The 18,102-nt window shown below is 44.2% G+C and overlaps 1 protein-coding gene across 5 annotated transcripts in view; it reads right to left on the bottom strand.

The window, feature by feature from the left end:
* Positions 1–18,102, bottom strand: part of HHAT (hedgehog acyltransferase) — a 355,681-nt gene that overhangs the window by 258,574 nt on the left and 79,005 nt on the right. For all 5 annotated transcript variants that reach the window (XM_073553400.1, XM_073553397.1, XM_073553399.1 and 2 more), the window contains exon 8: positions 14,634–14,784. In XM_073553400.1, coding sequence (XP_073409501.1) covers positions 14,634–14,784 — 151 coding nt within the window. The remainder of the gene's footprint in view (positions 1–14,633; positions 14,785–18,102) is intronic.

Genomic DNA, 18,102 nt, shown 5'->3' with positions numbered 1-18,102 from the left:
TGTTATTGAGATTAGTAAGGGTCAAGAGGTCAGATCCCACCAATCGGTAGATTATCGCCTATCTTTTAGATAGGTAATAGAAGGAAAGAAGCTTTAAAAAGTATCTACCTCCAATAGGTAGCACTAAGGATAAAAGTATCAGGAGAACTTATTTTGCATACGTTCCATACAAGAAATTAAGAGTCATTACCCTGAGTTGACCCATTAGTAAACGCTTAATGTGGAGCGGCTGGCGAGTAATAATATGCAATTTCTTTACTTTATAAAGTTCTTTGGAGATACAATGTATAACACAGCAGCTCACGCATTCATTCTCACGCTTTTATTCTCAGCTTCTTCGCCCGTCTTCACGTGGGGGTGGAAGCTCAGTTGAGTCAGTCCCATGAAAAGTTTTAGATTCCTATCTAGCACAGCTGGAGAAAGCCACTTAGAATTTAGAGGCTTTTCGAAAGTGCAGTCCTCCTAAACAAATGCCGCATTCACCCCCTGTTTACTGAAGCATTCATAAAGCCTATTCATAACACAGCAGTGTGGGCAGAGACTCAAAGCCGGCTGAATAGCACATCCTGGCTTTAACCTACCGAGGAAGGAGTGGCCGAGGAGAAGACGTTCTGACTGTCTAAAACGAAGGGGGTGTCAGAGAGTGCTAAAGACAAGCTTTCAAATACGTCCTATAAAGCTCACCACTATTAAAGGGGTATTCCGAGACTTCAATATCTTTAGAGTCAGCCAGTAATATTTGATCAGTGGGGGTCCGACACTCGGCATCGGCACAAAAAGCTGTTGCTGTGCCAAATACTGCAGTAAAGGTGCTACACAAATCAACATGACTGAGCAGTCACTGGAGCATCAAGCAGCATTATTAGCCCTTATAAAGACTGCAAGCAAAACTTAAAGGGGAAAATTTATTAATGTAGAGTTGCATAAAAACTTAGCATTTTCATGACAAATTAAATCCACTCTGGAGTATAGTTGAAGAGGAGCTGACCGGGATGAGATGTGGCCATGTTCGCCAAACCAATTTATTAAAAGTGAAGGCATCTTGTATTCCAGAAATGATTGGCCCCAGACACTTGTGACTTGTGATGTTATTACCTATAACATCAGAAATAATTAATGTGGCCCTATAAGAGCCATATCTGGGATTGTTACTGCCTATGTTGTCATCATCAACTCATTAAATACTTCAGTGCTCTACAAAGAACCAATCGGCCAAGTTCACTGACTCCTTCAGATGCAACATAGCGCCCATAAATAGTAACATGCACAAAGACACATAGCACTGGGGAGGCTTCAGTTCTCTGGTAGCCATGTAGATACGCACAGGCACAGGGTTCAAAATATCAAAACAGAATAAAGCTCTAAAATGAAAACAGTCCTTTTTTCAGAATAAATTAATAACAGAACAGTCCTTTCTTCATCATAAATGATTACCAAAACAGTCCTTGCTCTCGGCAAGGAAAAGTAAATTACACGGTCTCACGAACTTAGTATTAGGCTAGTTTCACACTAGCGTATGGAGGAGCTGCGGAGTCATGCGGACTTCCTCTGTGAAGCTCCGCCCACGGCCGCACCTCCTCAGGTCAGCTCCACCTCCGTCAGCAGGCGGCCTGTGTTGCATTTGGCACAGGTCGCCGCACCATCAAAACGACACATGCGGAGGCATCTGCATACATCGGCACGGCTTGCATACCTAATGCTAAAGATGGGGTACACAGGCCGCATGCCGGAGGCGGAGCTGACTGGAGGAGGTGCGGCCGTGAGCGGAGCTTCACAAAGGCAGTCCGCATCCCTCTGCAGCTCCTCCATAAGCTAGTGTGAAACTAGTCTTATAGGAACCTCTCAGAGTTCAGTACAGACTATGCACCAGCTCTGTCTTTCTCCAGCCTTGGCACACTGCTACCTGAGCTAGACCAGGTGCATTTTTTTTAGGCCAGTGAGACACGGAATGGTGTTATGAGTTCATTTTTCCCTTCACCATTGAGGTCTGATGAACTCCCTCCTCTGGTGAAGGAAGGTAGTGAGACTGATTACCAAACACCTGGGCAGCTAGATGATAACTGGGTGGCTGGAATTGAGGACTGGATATAAGGCTGCCGACGCCCTTCTTCCTGGCTGGTGATTTTCCTGCTGGATTCTTGGAGACCAGTCTGATTCCTGCGTCTCAAAGCTAATTTTTCTGCTCTGCTTTGTACTCTTCAGTTTTGTTTTTGTTTGCCTTGTTTTTTGGGAGTTCTGCCATCCCCGGCCGGGGGTGAGCTGAATTCCATTTTTGTCTCTGATCTGTTGATCTTTTGCTCTGTCTTCAGAATATACCTGAGTGCTGATATAGTCTTTTGAAGCCTAGCGTCTTCAGGGCCTGTTTTTCCTATCAGTCGGTTGGCTCATTTTGATAGGGTTTTTGCGGATGGCAGACAGCAGCTTTCCTATCCTGTCCTATGTAGTTAGCTTGGACCCCATCATTTGCTCAACCTATCTTTCTATCTGTGTTAGTGTTTTCATCTTGCTTCACCGTCATTATATGTTGGGGGCTGCCTATTGCTTTGGGGTCTGCTCTGGGGCAGTTTAGTTTTTCCCCTTTCTGTCTTTAGGCTATGTAGCTCTCCGGCTGTGATCGAGGGGTCTAGGGCACCGTAGGAACCCCCCACGGCTACTGCTAGTTGTTGTGCATAGGTTCAGGGGTCTGCAATCCGATAGCTGCCAACCTCTCTGGTTTTTCTGGACTTAGCTGGTATTTTGTTTTTTCCTCCTTCGGTGACTCATCATAACAGAATCACCAGCCATACCGCAGATCCTAGGGTACTCAATAGCAGGAGAGAATTGTAAAAAGGAAAGGGAAAAAAAAAAGAAAAAAAGAAAAAGGTGTCAGAATTTTTTTTTTTTTTTTTGTGTGCATATTTTTTCCTCTATATCTCTGAGGCCGTAGGGGGAATTTTTCTCTCAATGGAGATGAAGCAATTGTCTGATCGTGTGGAGCAGCTCGCTGCTGAAGTGCGGGGAATTTCCGCCTATCTTGCTCATTCACATGCTGCTGAACCAAAGATTCCTACTCCTGATGTGTTTTTTGGGGATCGGTCTAAATTCCTGAATTTCAAGAATTGTAAATTATTTTTTGCCTTGTAGCCTAACTCGTCGGGGAACTCCGCGCAGCAGGTTAAAATTGTCATCTCTTTGCTGCGCGACGATCCCCAGGATTGGGCGTTTTCTTTGAAACCTGATGATCCTATTCTGAATAATGTGAACGCATTTTTTCAAGCCTTGGGGTTGTTGTATGATGAACCTAATGCTATTGATCAGGCTGAAAAGACCCTGTTGGCATTAAGCCAGGGTCGGGATTCGGCAGAGTTGTACTGTCAAAAATTCCGAAAGTGGGCGGTCCTTACTACCTGGAATGATGGTGCCTTGGCAGCCCTCTTTCGGAAGGGTTTGTCAGAAACTGTAAAAGATACTATGGTGGGAGTTCCTGTTCCCTCTGGTCTTGACGATTCTATGTCAGTAGCCATTCAGGTGGATCGGCGTTTACGTGAACGCAAAACTACACGAGAGATGTTGCCACCTGTTGAACAAATGTCTGAACCTATGCAATGTGATAGAGTTTTGTCTAGGGTGCAACGTCAGGAGTTCAGAAGGCGTAATAAGCTGTGTTTTTTTTGTGGAGATGCCTCGCATATTATTTCTGTCTGCCCTAGACGAGAGAAACGTTGTGCACACACATTTTCTGTGGGTGGTGTTCAACCTAAGTTTCTTCTGGCAATTACTCTGATCTGCTCCCTGTCCACATTTTCCGCCAAGGCTTTTGTGGATTCAGGAGCAGCTCTGAACCTGATGGACTTGGATTTTGCTAAACGTTGTGGATTTCCTATGACACCTCTGCGGACGCCTATCCCTTTGACGGGTATTGATGCTACTCCTTTGGCGAAGAATAAACCTCAGTTTTGGACCCAGGTGGTAATGCGGGTCGCCCCAGACCATCAAGAAAATTGCAGATTTTTGGTGTTGCATAATTTGCATGATACCATTGTTCTGGGGTTTCCCTGGTTGCAAATCCATAATCCAGTTCTGGATTGGAAATCTTTGTCTGTGGTGAGTTGGGGTTGTCGGTGTGCCCTTAGTGATGCTCCTGTTTTCTCCACCTCTCCCCAGTCGCATGATGTTCCTGACTATTTGGCTGACTTTTATGATGTATTTAGTGAGAATGAGTCTGCGTCTTTGCCTCCTCATAGGAGTTATGACTGTGCAATTGAGCTGAACCCGGGGTGTAAATTCCCCAAGGGTCGGCTTTTCAATTTATCTGTACCCGAGCACGAGGCTATGCGATCCTATATTAAGGAGGCATTGGAGAAGGGTCATATTAGACCATCCTCTTCACCCTTAGGTGCTGGGTTTTTTTTCGTGGCTAAAAAGGATGGTTCATTAAGGTCTTGTATTGACTATCGTTCCCTCAACAAAATTACTGTTAAATATCAGTATCCGTTACCCCTGATTTCTGATCTATTCTCCAGAGTTAAAGGTGCTTGCTGGTTTACCAAGCTTGACCTCAGGGGGGCGTATAATCTTATTCGCATTAAGCATGGGGATGAATGGAAGACGGCGTTTAATACTCCGGAGGGACATTTTGAGTACCTGGTGATGCCTTTTGGGCTCACTAATGCCCCTTCTGTCTTCCAGTGCTTCCTGAATGATATATTCCGAGACTTTGTGGATAAATTTTTGATTATCTATCTGGATGATATATTGATCTTCTCCAAGAATTGGGACTCTCATGTGGAACATGTTCGGACTGTGTTCCGGATTTTGAGGGAGAATTCCCTGTATGTCAAGGGATCAAAATGCCTTTTTGGGGTACAGAGGGTTTCATTTTTGGGATTTATTTTGTCTCCGTCAACTATTGAAATGGACCCGGCCAAGGTACAGGCCATTTATGATTGGGTTCAGCCCACTTCTTTGAAGGCCCTCCAGAAGTTTTTGGGTTTTGCTAATTTTTATCGGAAATTTAAATCTAATTTTTCTGGTATTGCCAAGCCATTGACGGATTTGACTAGGAAGGGTGCTGATGTGCTGAATTGGTCTCCGGAGGCTGTTTCTTCCTTTCAGGAGCTGAAGCGAAGATTCACTTTTGCTCCGGTTTTGCGGCAACCTGATGTCTCACTCCCGTTTCAGGTGGAGGTGGACGCTTCTGAGATTGGTGCAGGAGCGGTGTTGTCCCAAAAAGATCCTGTGACATCTAAAATGAATCCTTGTGCTTTCTTTTTCCGAAAGTTCTCCCCATCCGAACGTAACTATGATGTGGGGAATCGGGAACTGTTGGCCATGAAATGGGCATTTGAGGAGTGGAGACATTGGTTGGAGGGAGCCAAACACCAAGTCGTGGTCCTTACTGACCACAAGAATTTGATTTACCTGGAGTCGGCCAAGCGCTTGAATCCCAGACAGGCTAGGTGGGCCTTGTTTTTCACACGTTTTGATTTTGTGGTCTCTTTTCTTCCGGGCACTAAGAATGTCAAGGCAGACGCCCTCTCTAGGAGTTTCCTTGCTGATTCTCCTGTTGTGACTAAGCCTGCTACCATCTTAGGCGAGGGGGTAGTTCTTTCTGCCATCTCGCCCGATTTGAGACGTGCTCTGGAAGAGTTTCAGGAGGACAAACCTGAGCGTTGTCCCAGTGGAAAGTTGTATGTTCCTGACCAGTGGAGGAAGAGAGTGATGTCTGAAGTTCATTGCTCTGCATTGGCTGGTCATCCAGGTATTTTTGGTACTAGAGATCTGGTGAGTCGGTCTTTTTTGTGGCCCGCCTTGTCTCGTGATGTCAGGAATTTTGTGCAGTCCTGTGGGACTTGCTCCCGGTCTAAACCTTGTTCTCGCTCTAGTGGCTTGTTGATGTCTTTGCCGGTGCCCAGGAGGCCATGGACCCATATTTCAATGGATTTTATCTCTGATATGCCTGTCTCTCAGAGAATGACTTATTTGGGTGATCTGTGATAGATTCTCTAAGATGGTCCATCTTGTACCACTCCCTAAGTTGCCATCTTCCTCTGAGTTGGTGCCCTTGTTTTTGCAACAGGTGGTTCGCTTGCACGGGATTCCTGAGAACATTGTATCTGACAGAGGAGTTCAGTTTGTGTCTAGATTTTGGAGTACTTTCTGTTCCAAGCTGGGAATTCAGTTGTCCTTCTCCTCTGCGTTTCACCCTCAGACCAATGGACAGACGGAGAGAACAAACCAGACTTTGGAGTCGTATTTGAGATGTTTTATTTCTGCCGATCAGGATGATTGGGTTTCATTTTTGCCCTTGGCCGAATTTGCTTTAAATAATAGAGCTAGTTCTGCCACTTTTATGTCACCTTTTTTTTGTAACTTTGGTTTTCACCCTCGATTTTCTTCAGGGCAGGTGGAGCCTTCTGCCTGCCCAGGTGTTGACACTGTGGTGGAGAGAATGCACCAGATCTGGGACCAAGTAGTGATAAGTTGTCTCTCTCCCAGGAAAAGGCCCAGTGGTTTTTGAACCGGCGTAGGACCGTTGGTCCCCAGTTTAAGGTGGGTGATATGGTTTGGTTGTCATCAAAAAATATCGCTATGAAGGTGGCTTCTCCTAAGTTTAAGCCTAGATTTATTGGACCTTACAAGATTTTGGAGATTATTAATCCGGTCTCTTTTCGGTTGGCTCTTCCTGTCACATTTAAAATTCATAATGTGTTTCATAAGTCCTTGTTGAAGAGGTTTGTTGAACCAGTTCCTGTGGTGGCACCTCCTGACCCTATATTGGTTGAAGGTAACATGGAATATGAGGTAGAGAAGATACTGGATTCCCGTCTGGCTAGACGGAGACTCCAGTATTTTGTTAAGTGGAAGGGTTATGGTCAGGAGGATAATTCCTGGGTCTCTGTCTCTGATATTCATGCCGAAAGATTGGTACGTGCCTTTCATCGGGCTCACCCGGATCGCCCTGGTGGCATGGATGAGGGTTCGGTGACCCCTCCTCAAGGGGGAGGTGGTGTTATGAGTTCATTTTTCCCTTCACCATTGAGGGCTGATGAACTCCCTCCTCTGGTGAAGGAAGGTAGTGAGACTGATTACCAAACACCTGGGCAGCTAGATGATAACTGGGTGGCTGGAATTGAGGAGTGGATATAAGGCTGCCGACGCCCTTCTTCCTGGCTGGTGATTTTCCTGCTCGATTCTTGGAGACCAGTCTGATTCCTGCGTCTCAAAGCTAAGTTTTTCTGCTCTGCTTTGTACTCTTCAGTTTTGTTTTTGTTTGCCTTGTTTTTTGGGAGTTCTGCCATCCCAGGCCGGGGGTGAGCTGAACTCCATTTTTGTCTCTGATCTGTTGATCTTTTGCTCTGTCTTCAGAATATACCTGAGTGCTGATATAGTCTTTTGAAGCCTAGCGTCTTCAGGGCCTGTTTTTCCTATCAGTCGGTTGGCTCATTTTGATAGGGTTTTTGCAGATGGCAGACAGCAGCTTTCCTATCCTGTCCTATGTAGTTAGCTTGGGCCCCATCATTTGCTCAACCTATCTTTCTATCTGTGTTAGTGTTTTCATCTTGCTTCACCGTCATTATATGTTGGGGGCTGCCTATTGCTTTGGGGTCTGCTCTGGGGCAGTTTAGTTTTTCCCCTTTCTGTCTTTAGGCTATGTAGCTCTCCGGCTGTGATCGAGGGGTCTAGGGCACCGTAGGAACCCCCCACGGCTACTGCTAGTTGTTGTGGATAGGTTCAGGGGTCTGCAATCCGATAGCTGCCAACCTCTCTGGTTTTTCTGGACTTAGCTGGTATTTTGTTTTTTCCTCCTTCGGTGACTCATCATAACAGAATGGAGTATGGGAGCGACCTTTCCCACCCAGTCTCTTTTGGTCGCTCCTAAATCTCAGAGCCAAAATCCAGTCAAAAATAAAACCATCTCAGTAACATACAGTACCTGCCACTCTGGACCTTACCTCCTGTGTTCCTATGGAACATACTCATTGCAAACACATAACTTACATACAGCTGTCTCTTCATGCTTCCTGCTCCTTCCACTGCAGTCTGTCCCATCAGAGCTACCCATAACAGGTTACAATAGATGGGAAGAGGAATTTAAACCACTGGAGCAAGTACCCTGTCAGCCCTTCCTATCAATCTGGTTCCAGATTTCGGATTTGTATGACTGCTGCGTCCAGTAATTTTAAAAGAACATGTAAGCTGATACATATCGCCCAAACTGTGCGCAGCAGGTATCAGCCAGTGGCTGTACGATCACAGCCATGTATGTTTGCATCACACCGACTTCCGGATATGTCAGGCTCTGATATAGGAAGCAGTACTAATCTACTGCACGCTCCTGTACCTTGGGGCCCTCCCTATATATGAAAGAGCTGGGGTGCATCAGATTAAAATAACATAAGGAGCCCTCTTTACAAATGTAGTATCCCCATGATCACAGCAGTTCACACCAGACAGCTGTAACCCAGCTTTTCCACTGGGCAGATGATTACGGCAGCTCGTCTGCTGTACAGTATTACACAGCATTCTCATTGCTCAGGTTAATTCACTCACATAAACAGGTGGGAAAGCTGGGTTACAACTAAATGAGATGTTCAGAGACTGGTCATGATGCTAGGAAAGCTGGGTTATAGTTCAGAGATGATACTTTGTAAGATTGCTGCCAAGCCTGGGAAAGCTGTGTTGCATTTCAGTGATGAGGCTTCCTGAAATTTCTGCTAGTAATGGAAAAGCTGGGTAGCAGCTCAATGAAGCTATCTTCTGAGATTACTGCTGATGCTAGGAAAGATGGGTTGCAGCTCAATGAGGATATCTTCTGAGATTACTACTGATGCTAGGAAAGATGGGTAGCGGCTCAATGAGGATATCTTCTGAGATTACTGCTGATGTTGGGAAAGCTGGGTTGCAGCTCAATGATATTATCTTGAGATTACTGCTGTTGAAAGTAAAGCTGGGTCGCACCTTAATGAGGATATCTTCTGAGATTACTGCTGATACTTGGAGAGCTGGGTAGCACTTCAAGGAGGATATGTTATGATATTTCTGCTGATGCGAGGAAAGCTGGGTAGCAGCTCAATAAGGATATCTTTTGATATTAATGTGGATGCTAGGAAAGCTGGGTAGCAGCTCAATGAGGATATCTTCGGATATTAATGTGGATGCTAGCAAAGCTGGATAGCAATTCAATGAGGATATTTTCTGAGATTACTGCTGGTGACTTTTTCTCCATAATTCCTGGTCTGTCTTTGTCATGTCAGTTTAGTCTTATCAGTCAGTCTTTCCAATCCTGCATCTATTATCATAATGAGTCTACATAATCTTTTCTAACCCTTTATTTTTCTGGGATAAACTATTTTAAAAGAACAATATTTTGATCCTATTTTTTAAATGCATAATACAACTGAAATAGAAGAAACAAATAGACAAAAATCCTAAAAAAAAAAAAATGGTTTCCTAAAAATTGAACTGTTCTTTCAACAAATGTTGCATAACTCAATAGTACAGGCTAATATAAGAAAGTTTTCAAAACATCTCATCATAGACATCAGCTTACTTCCCCTTCTTTACTAACTTATCAGACACTTCATTCCTTCCCCCTGCCCCCTTATCTTATCATCCACACTCTGAAAAACATCCCTATTATACTCTAGGAAGAAGGAGCAGGGAGATGAAACAGGCAGAGGGAAAAAGCTAACAATCGAGGTGAGCTTTCTAACAAGTCATTTACCTCACCCCAGAGCTGATTCCCTTACAGTCAGCTCAGCTCTGCTGTATAATAGTTTCCATGATGCTGTTGCTTGTCTGTGGGCTAAAAAGAATTAATTGAGAGCAGGATTCCCTCACTGTGTGCTATTAGGCAGAGATCACTGCAGCTTGTCTCCTCCCCACCAGCTCAGAGTGGGTTGCAAACTAGAGATAGAGCCTGCAGAGGGAAAAGCTAGTGAAAAGGCAGGTTTTAAGTCATATAATGGCCAGATATGATTTTATAATTCATGTATACACACAGGACAGTTTATTCTGAAAAGTGGCTTGAAAGTACAATTACCCTTCAGAGGGACTCTATCAGCAAGTTTTTGTTTTATAATCGGATGGCAGCAAGATGTAGGGGTACAAGCCCTGATTCCTGCAATGTATCACTTACATTACTGGCTGCAGCAGTTGTGATAAGAGTCGCTATTTTCTCTGCTGCAGATTTAGCAGAGCTCGGAATGTTGAGCCCTGTATATCTCCGCCCACATCACTGATTGGTCTAAACTGTACGATGACAAAGCTGCTAATCAGTGGTGAGTGCAGGATTGGACCAGGAGACATCTAGTCTTGTAGTGATAATCGCCTGATGATAAAACTGACTTCATTGAAATAAAAACACATAGTCTAGTAAATAACACATCACTGGAATCAAGGTCTCTGCCGCTGAATCTCAGATTTCATAGCAAAAAAAACCTGCTGACTGATTCCCTTTAAATATTAAAATGCTGTCAGTCGGCTTGAACCATTAGATGGAGCTTCTGAGCACACTGCATACTGAATGATTGCAGCAAGCTCATGAGCTACCCCAGGTGGTTGCTGCAGGGGATTTGGAGATCTGTGTCAGGAAACATATAGGACATGTCTTCTATAAATGATACAATTAATCAGTGCTGATTTTTAGATATTTATCTAGCTTGTTATTGAACTAACAGCAGGTATTCCCGTGGTGACTGCTTCTTCTACAGCTCCGCAAGCCGTGTTGCAGCTATATGACAGTGCTATTCTGTATGCAGATCCTGCAGCGTACGGGATTATTATGCATGCTCATGATAACCCATGAAAGACAACAAGGACTGAGAACATGCACAATATGTTATCTGTCAATGTCTTTATCAACAAGGCACAACCCTCTCACCCAAACATCACCTCTCGTCTCCCCATAGGTAGAACGCCACGTTGCACCATGTACTTAATTGGAAGCGTGTGATTTGAGGCTCCAATGCCAATGAAGGTCAGGAAGCAATAACCGTCTCCATCTATTAGTACAAAGCAGCTGGAGAGTTTGGAGACTAATGACTTCTCATAATCAAAGTGACTTTGAATTCTAATATAGGAAATGTACTTGTAAATATCCTGGGTGAGAGATCAGAAGTCACATATATCCGCGCGCACTCCTGGATTTTCCTCTCTGGACTCTCTGGTTTTCATTTCCAAGGATGAAAGACAAAACCTACTGAAAGGCGGACGGGGTCATGGTGTGCGAAATAATGTGTCAGCTACAATTTTTAATCGATAATGTCCAAGGAACTGCAGGATACGCTCAGGAAAGGTCAAAGTAAACCAGCTGGAATCGCTGCAGTTAAAGGGATCGCTCAGGAAGGTGATTTTATAGCATTATGGCTGTGTAGGTCCTAGTATTTCTTTAAAAATGACACCTGTTTCGTATTAATCCGATGTGCCAGCGCTGAGAAATCAAGCTTCAAAGCAAGGTTAGTTTTGAAGTGCATTGGGGCATGTGTGTACGCCGAGTGCACTGACACACCCCCAATGCACTTCCAGGCTACTATGCATTTAGCTTGGTTTCTCAGCGCTGGCACATCGGATTACTACAAGACAGGTATCATTTTTATTGTTGTGTGTCAGGATAACCCCGACTTTTAGTCTCAGTTCCAGTTGAGAGCTTGCAGCTCTCCGGGACCCCCTTACCCTCAGTTCAGTTAGGGAACTGCACCTAGGATAATTAGTCGCCGGAAAGGCTGCTTAGTCACATACTGGCTATCGGGCACTCGGCAATGAGGGCGGTATGTGAATCACCAGTCCCAGGCCGGGAATACACACATAAACCTCCGATCCGTCACTGCCAGGGTTCCTCAATACCACCAGGACGATATGCTGCCACCAGTCCCTCGTTTGATACCAAAGCCTATATTGGGTCAGGAACCAACCCAAAATAGCGGGATTTTGCGTGGAATAAGTGTTGGTTCGATCATAGAGCAAAACGAACAAAACTAGTACATTTATAAGATTACTCAGGAAAATATTGGCAGTTTACAAAAATACAAAAGATATTACAAAAGGGAGACAAAATACAATATGTACAGACAGTAGAAATAAAAGGGATTACCATAAGGAACTTACTCTCAGTCACAGGTATGACGTGTCGATAAAGGGGAGGAGAAACGTCCCAAAGGAATGGATCAGCAGTACAGCCTGTTGTCTAGCTGACTCTCTGGCATCTGACACCTCCCCAAATGTGCTTTTCAGTTTTATGCTTTGCCCACAAACTAGGGACTCCTCCCTTGCTGACCTCACTGGAGGGCTGGGTTAGAGGGCGTACGCCCCTTTTGCAAAATTATTAAAAAACTCCTGTCTTCCATATCTTTGGCTGGAAAGCTCACAGGGCGACGATAGGGGCAAATATGGCAGGTCTGAGTGTTACTGGGGACAGAAACTCATTTCCAAGGTTTCTGATGGCCTCAAAACGTTGCCATGCACCCTGATCCTGGAAATCAATTTTCATGTTTCTAGGTTTAACGGGAGTTATTAAATTTGATTTCGATTAGGTTGGGATGAGAACTAAAAGTTCCAGCGGGAAACTACATTACTTGCTAGAGCTGGCAGACCATGCTCTCTCAGTACACAAAGATTGTTTAACTGAAGAGAGGGGGCGAGTGGACATTCCTAAGGAGAGCGAGAAGCATTTCACAGAGGGAAAAAGAAAGGGAGGTTTGCAGCCGTGTGGCTGCATGTGAAGCTTAGTGTTACAATACACGAACCAAATGGAAGTGGGGCCGCAGGAAGCTCTGTATGGGTACATAGGACAATAGGAAATAATTCATATTTTCCTGACATTGTGCAAGGACCTAATCAGCTGTACTGCCAGATTCAGTAGTAAAAGGATATTGATAGCAAAGCTATAAAGATGTAGAAACTAGGAGAAAATTATCATAGTGAAGGCTTATGCAAAAGATTAGTGACGAGCGAACGTGCTCGGATAAGGTGTTATCCGAGCATGCTCGGGTGCTAACCGAGCGTCTTCTGCGTGCTCGAATAATATGTTCGTGCCCCTATGGCTGCATGTCTCGCGACTGTTCGACTGCCGGTACACATGCAGGGATCGCCTAACAAACAGGTAATCCTTGCAGGTGTTGCAATTGTTGAAAAGCCACGAGATATGCAGCCGCGGTGACTCGAACATATTTTTCGAGCACGCCAAAGTTACTCAGTTAGCATCCGAGCATGCTGAGATAACACCTTATACCAGCACATTCGCTCATGGCTAATAAAGTCCTTACCGCTGGTTAAGGATGACCTATTTCTCTCAATACAAACAAGGCATTTGGACGCAAAAAGACACAAATAGAATAAATATCTCCCAGACAGAATATGGTGATTTCACGGTTTGTTTTTTTTCAAAGCGGAGTATTTGGCTCCAAAAATTTCAGGATATATTGAGCTAAGAGCATAAATACGAAAAGATGCATCTGATATTTGTATAAGCCGTGCCAATCTGGAATCACAATAATGAGAATGACCTTAGGACATTCTCATTACTGTGGTTTAGTTCTTAGACCAAAACATAAGTAGGTGAGGATGCAGCAAGATTAACGCAAGGAATGGGAGCAGGAAAAGTGAATGATTTACAGTCACTGGTTAATCATTGGAAACAGGTTGAGCCTTCATTCGGTCATTCTCACAGAGTGAGAGTGACCAGAGAATGTCTCCCTTCTGGTGTCTTTCTTTTACTTCTTACTTCACATGCTATGCCAGTTAGTTTCATGCAGAAAAATTGCTCAAAAAAACTTGAAAAACTGTTCCTAACATAAAACCACTTTGCTCTTCATATGGTCAAGTTTTATTTTTTTTATTTTTATTTATTTATTTTTTACTCTTTTCGTCCCCCTCTTAGGGTTTTGAAAAGGGCATGGTTGAAGAAAAGGAAGCGCATTTCACTTTTTTTAATGCACTTCTGATGGAAAATGCTCCGAACTAAGCACCGTCCAAATCAATAGACTACAAAAAACACTTCAAGAAAAAAACTCTTAAAAAAAAAAAAACTCTCGAAAGAAAAAAGTACAGTCCCTAAAGCAGTGTCTAATAAAAAAAACTGTAGTTTTAGACCGCCTCTTGTTGTCGTGATGAAAAGTGGAAAATTTATTGCATCCATGTAGGGTGGGTTCGGAAAGTATTCAGACCACTTTATATTTTTCACTCTTTGTTTCACTGCAGCCATTTGGTAAATTCAGAAAAAGTCCTTTTTTTTTTTTTTCGCATTAATGTACACTCTGCACCCCCATCTTGACTGAAAAAAAACAGAAATTTTTAAATTTTTGCAAATTTATTAGAAAAGAAAAAATGAAATATCACATGATCATAAGTATTTAAAGGGGTCTGAATACTTTCCGAACCCACTGTATGAGCCATAAATTTAGGAAAAATTCTAATTTTCACAATTTTACTTAAACTTGGTTAGAAATTACCAAACATCGAAAAACTTTCAGAGAAGTTGTAACACTGTTGGCAGACGCTGACATTAGAAAGTGCTGAGACAACAACAATCGCCCCAATGACCTCCCGTTACGACAATAAGATTGCCAGCTCAGCAGACGAGGCTTTTACTTCACCTCCTGTACAAAGATTATGTAATACACTGAAGAAAAAGGAGAATGACAAAAGACACTGACCTCCAAATACCAGTGAAGCTGTACATAGTGCTGACACAGCGCGGCAATGCTGGGGCGCTCATGCCATCCAACTGTACAATAAGCGCCGGAAAGCCGTAGAGGACCAAATACTTGACATAAAAAAACAGAACTTGTGCCAAAGCGAGACCACCTAGAAGGCAAAACAAAGACCACATACAATATAAAGGAATAGGACATGGTGCATGACACGTCTTCAGTCTTTCAACCTCAGATGCCTGATCTTAATACAGAATTTTCAGAATTTTATAATTTATCTTTGTTATTTTTCCCATTGTACCTTTAAGCTGGCTTGGCACTTTCCATAAAGAGAAATGTTTCCCCTTAGAGCACCTGTCAACAGCGTCTCACCCAGCCAAAATCTGACATCTTGCTTTGCACTGATGAGGTGCAAACACCCAGAAACACGTGTCTGAAAATAGAGTATAGGCGATGGCAGTGAACAGGTCGGCACCTATGTCTCACCAGCTCTGTGGGTAGACAGGTACTGAGCTGACCCTTTCACTGCCATCATCGGTACTCCAAATTAGTACATTCTGTTATCAATGCAGCTAAATAAACTGGGGAAGAACAGGGGTTTGGAAGCAATTACATGCAATTTTTTTGAACAGAAATAAAGACAAATCCCCAAATAAAGATGCAATTTTTTTTCCTACTTGACACTTTTCAAAAGAATTTAGAAAAGTGGGTGGAATAAAGTGAGAATGGACAGTGGCGCAGTAAAGTGCCGATGAGTTTACTAAAACTTACAACTGAACAGAAGCTGGCCAAGACACTCCAAATTTATAAAGAAGCTCACTAATAAATGTATCTGGAATATGCTGTAAATGTAAGGACACTCACGCTAAGAAAATTCACAAATTTATTCCAAAAGATTCATAGATCACAAGAGTTCAGGAAAAAAAAAAAAAAAAAAAAAAAAAAAAAAAGAGGACATGAGTTTGACTTGGATACCGGAACGGATATATGTTACGGTTTTGATAGAACACACGCATGGCCGCCACACACGCAGATTGACAATAGGCGCCGGTGGTTCTTTCTCAAGGGAAATTACACTTTTCCATCCATGCCACGCGCCACAATGAGGCTCATTTCAAGGGATGGAAAATAACATTCTAAGCAGCCATGACTTTACAAACCCCAACAATATAGTGCGAGACTGTGACTTCCGAGCGAGTCGCTAACGCGGCATTATGGAAGCAATCATCCGCCTTCCCAGCTAATATTTGTCTTCGGCAGCCACAATGTGCGCGGAGCTACCTGTAAAATGCCATTAGGTTGGCCGATCTGTGCGTCTCGCAGCGTATCAGATGCCGAACATTTTATTATGTTCTCATCATAATGAGGCAGGATAGGAGGAAAAAAAATAATCACAAATAGACGACTGTAGTTCATTACCATATAGATCGATATTCAGGATACATAATGATACCGCAAAAATGGCTCCTTACAGTAGTCTCCGTCAGCGACGTCATCAACTACGAGGACATAATACCGTTTGCTGCGAACTCTGCATATTATGATTATTGGGGGGAAAATAGCAACTTCTTCCCTTAATTCCCTTTGTCTGCCTGCACACTTTATGTGAATATTCAGAAACCTCCTCGATCTCCCAAAGATTTGTCTGGAAGTACCATATGTAGTAAGGTTATAGAAAGGAAATGATGGCTGCAGCTTCACTCCCTTTCTGTGTCTGTGAGACTGCAGGCCGTAAGACGGAAGAGGAAGAAGAGGAAAGAAGACCACCGACTGGCGCTGTGCACATTTCTATGGGACGTGCTCACCTATAGAAAGTGGAGTTTAGGCTTTGGATCTTTTTGAAGATACCTCCTGAAGAATCAGTATAACCGCAGCACATTTCAGGCCGGGTTCACGGTCCAGACTTTCGAAGTACGTTGCCAAGCTTGGATGGCTGGGCAACATCAAAACCCATCAAATGAAGAGCCTGCCCCCAAAAAGGTCCCCCATACATATTAAATTTAGCTAAATGTGATAGTTACACTGACCACCGGATGAGTATGGGGGACATCCATCCTAAATCAAAAATTTTCAGCTAAATGCTTCAGAATTTGTCAGCGCAGAAATTGACTTGAAATGCGGATTTGAAAGGGAGTCTGTACGGCTAAATTGATAGTATAATCTAAGGATAACTGTTACTCCGGGAGCGAGGGGGAAGATGTACAAGGAATCCCTGGTGATAGGGGGAAGGGAGCGGGATCACCTCCTAACATAAACCAGAGTCAGATCCCTGCTCTCCCTATCGTCCCTAGGCGGGTCCTTCCCCCATGTGCAATCATGTGCCTTAAGGTAGTGTCACACTTAGCGATGCATCAGCGATGCCGACCAGAGATATGATGCGGTCAGGATCGCTGGTACATTGCTAAGTGGTCGCTAGTGAGCTGCCACACAGGCAGATCTCACCAGCGACATCGCAGTGGTCGGGGGTCGCTACTTACCTGTCAGACGAGGCGATCCTGACGTCCTCCCGCCCGCGTCCACACGTCGCTCGTCGGCGCCACAGGAAGCCCAGCAGGAAGCTGACGACGAGAAACAGTCCAGGACGTTCTCGCGTGATCAGCGATAATGAGCAGGAGAGCCGGTCGGAGGTAAGTATCAGACATAGCGATATCGCTAGCAATATCGCTGCTATGTCACAAAAACCAGTGACGTTATAGCGATATTGCTAGTGATATCGCTTAGTGTGACAGGCCCTTAAGCCCTCGCTGTCCCTTAACTTATAAGCCAGTGACACTAGTCACACTAATACAATAATACAACATGAGGGATGTACGACAAACAGTGGGAAAACAAACAAATAGCATGCCTCCGCTTCCCCAAAAGGAAGCTTCACTACTGCAACAGGAACAAACACCTCAGCTTATCCAGAGAAAAGCTCCTTCAAAGAGGTCAGTATAGAAGATCTATAACCGGCAAGGAATGAAGCTAGCAGTGGGTTTATATAGTGGAAGGGAGTGGTCACAACTGAGGACTCAAGCTACAAGTTCACAGCCAGAAGAGAAAGGTATGACGACTCCTGGAGTGGACCCTCTGGGTCGTGACACCAACCCTCCCAGGGCGAGCTGACCTAGTGAAGACCACCCCCTATACAGGGAGTGTCAGGGGCAAGCCCCAGGGGGTGAGGCACCACGACTGCTGGAACCAGGCGGCCGGCTCACAGGAGACACGAGTGGGTGAGAGTGTCTGCAGGAACGTGTAAAGTGTGGACACGGGAACACGTGGTATACAGAGACTTCGTTCGTCCGGGTGTGAGTGAAGCAGGAAGCGTGCAAGGAGCACGTCAGAGCACTGAGTCAGGCAGCAGGTGTGCCAGGAGGTGTAACAGAGGAAGAGACTGAGTACAGGATCAGAGTGTGTGCCCGGAGGCACAACTGAGTATAAGACAGAGCACGGAATCAGAGTGTGTGCCTAGGAGGCACGACTGAGTATAAGA

This window comes from Dendrobates tinctorius, unplaced genomic scaffold, assembly GCF_039654945.1.
Source record: "Dendrobates tinctorius isolate UK_male_01 unplaced genomic scaffold, ASM3965494v1 ptg000201l, whole genome shotgun sequence".
NCBI lineage: Eukaryota > Metazoa > Chordata > Amphibia > Anura > Dendrobatidae > Dendrobates > Dendrobates tinctorius.
The sequence above is the reverse complement of the archived record's forward strand: the minus strand, read 5'-3'. Positions and strand labels throughout refer to the sequence as shown.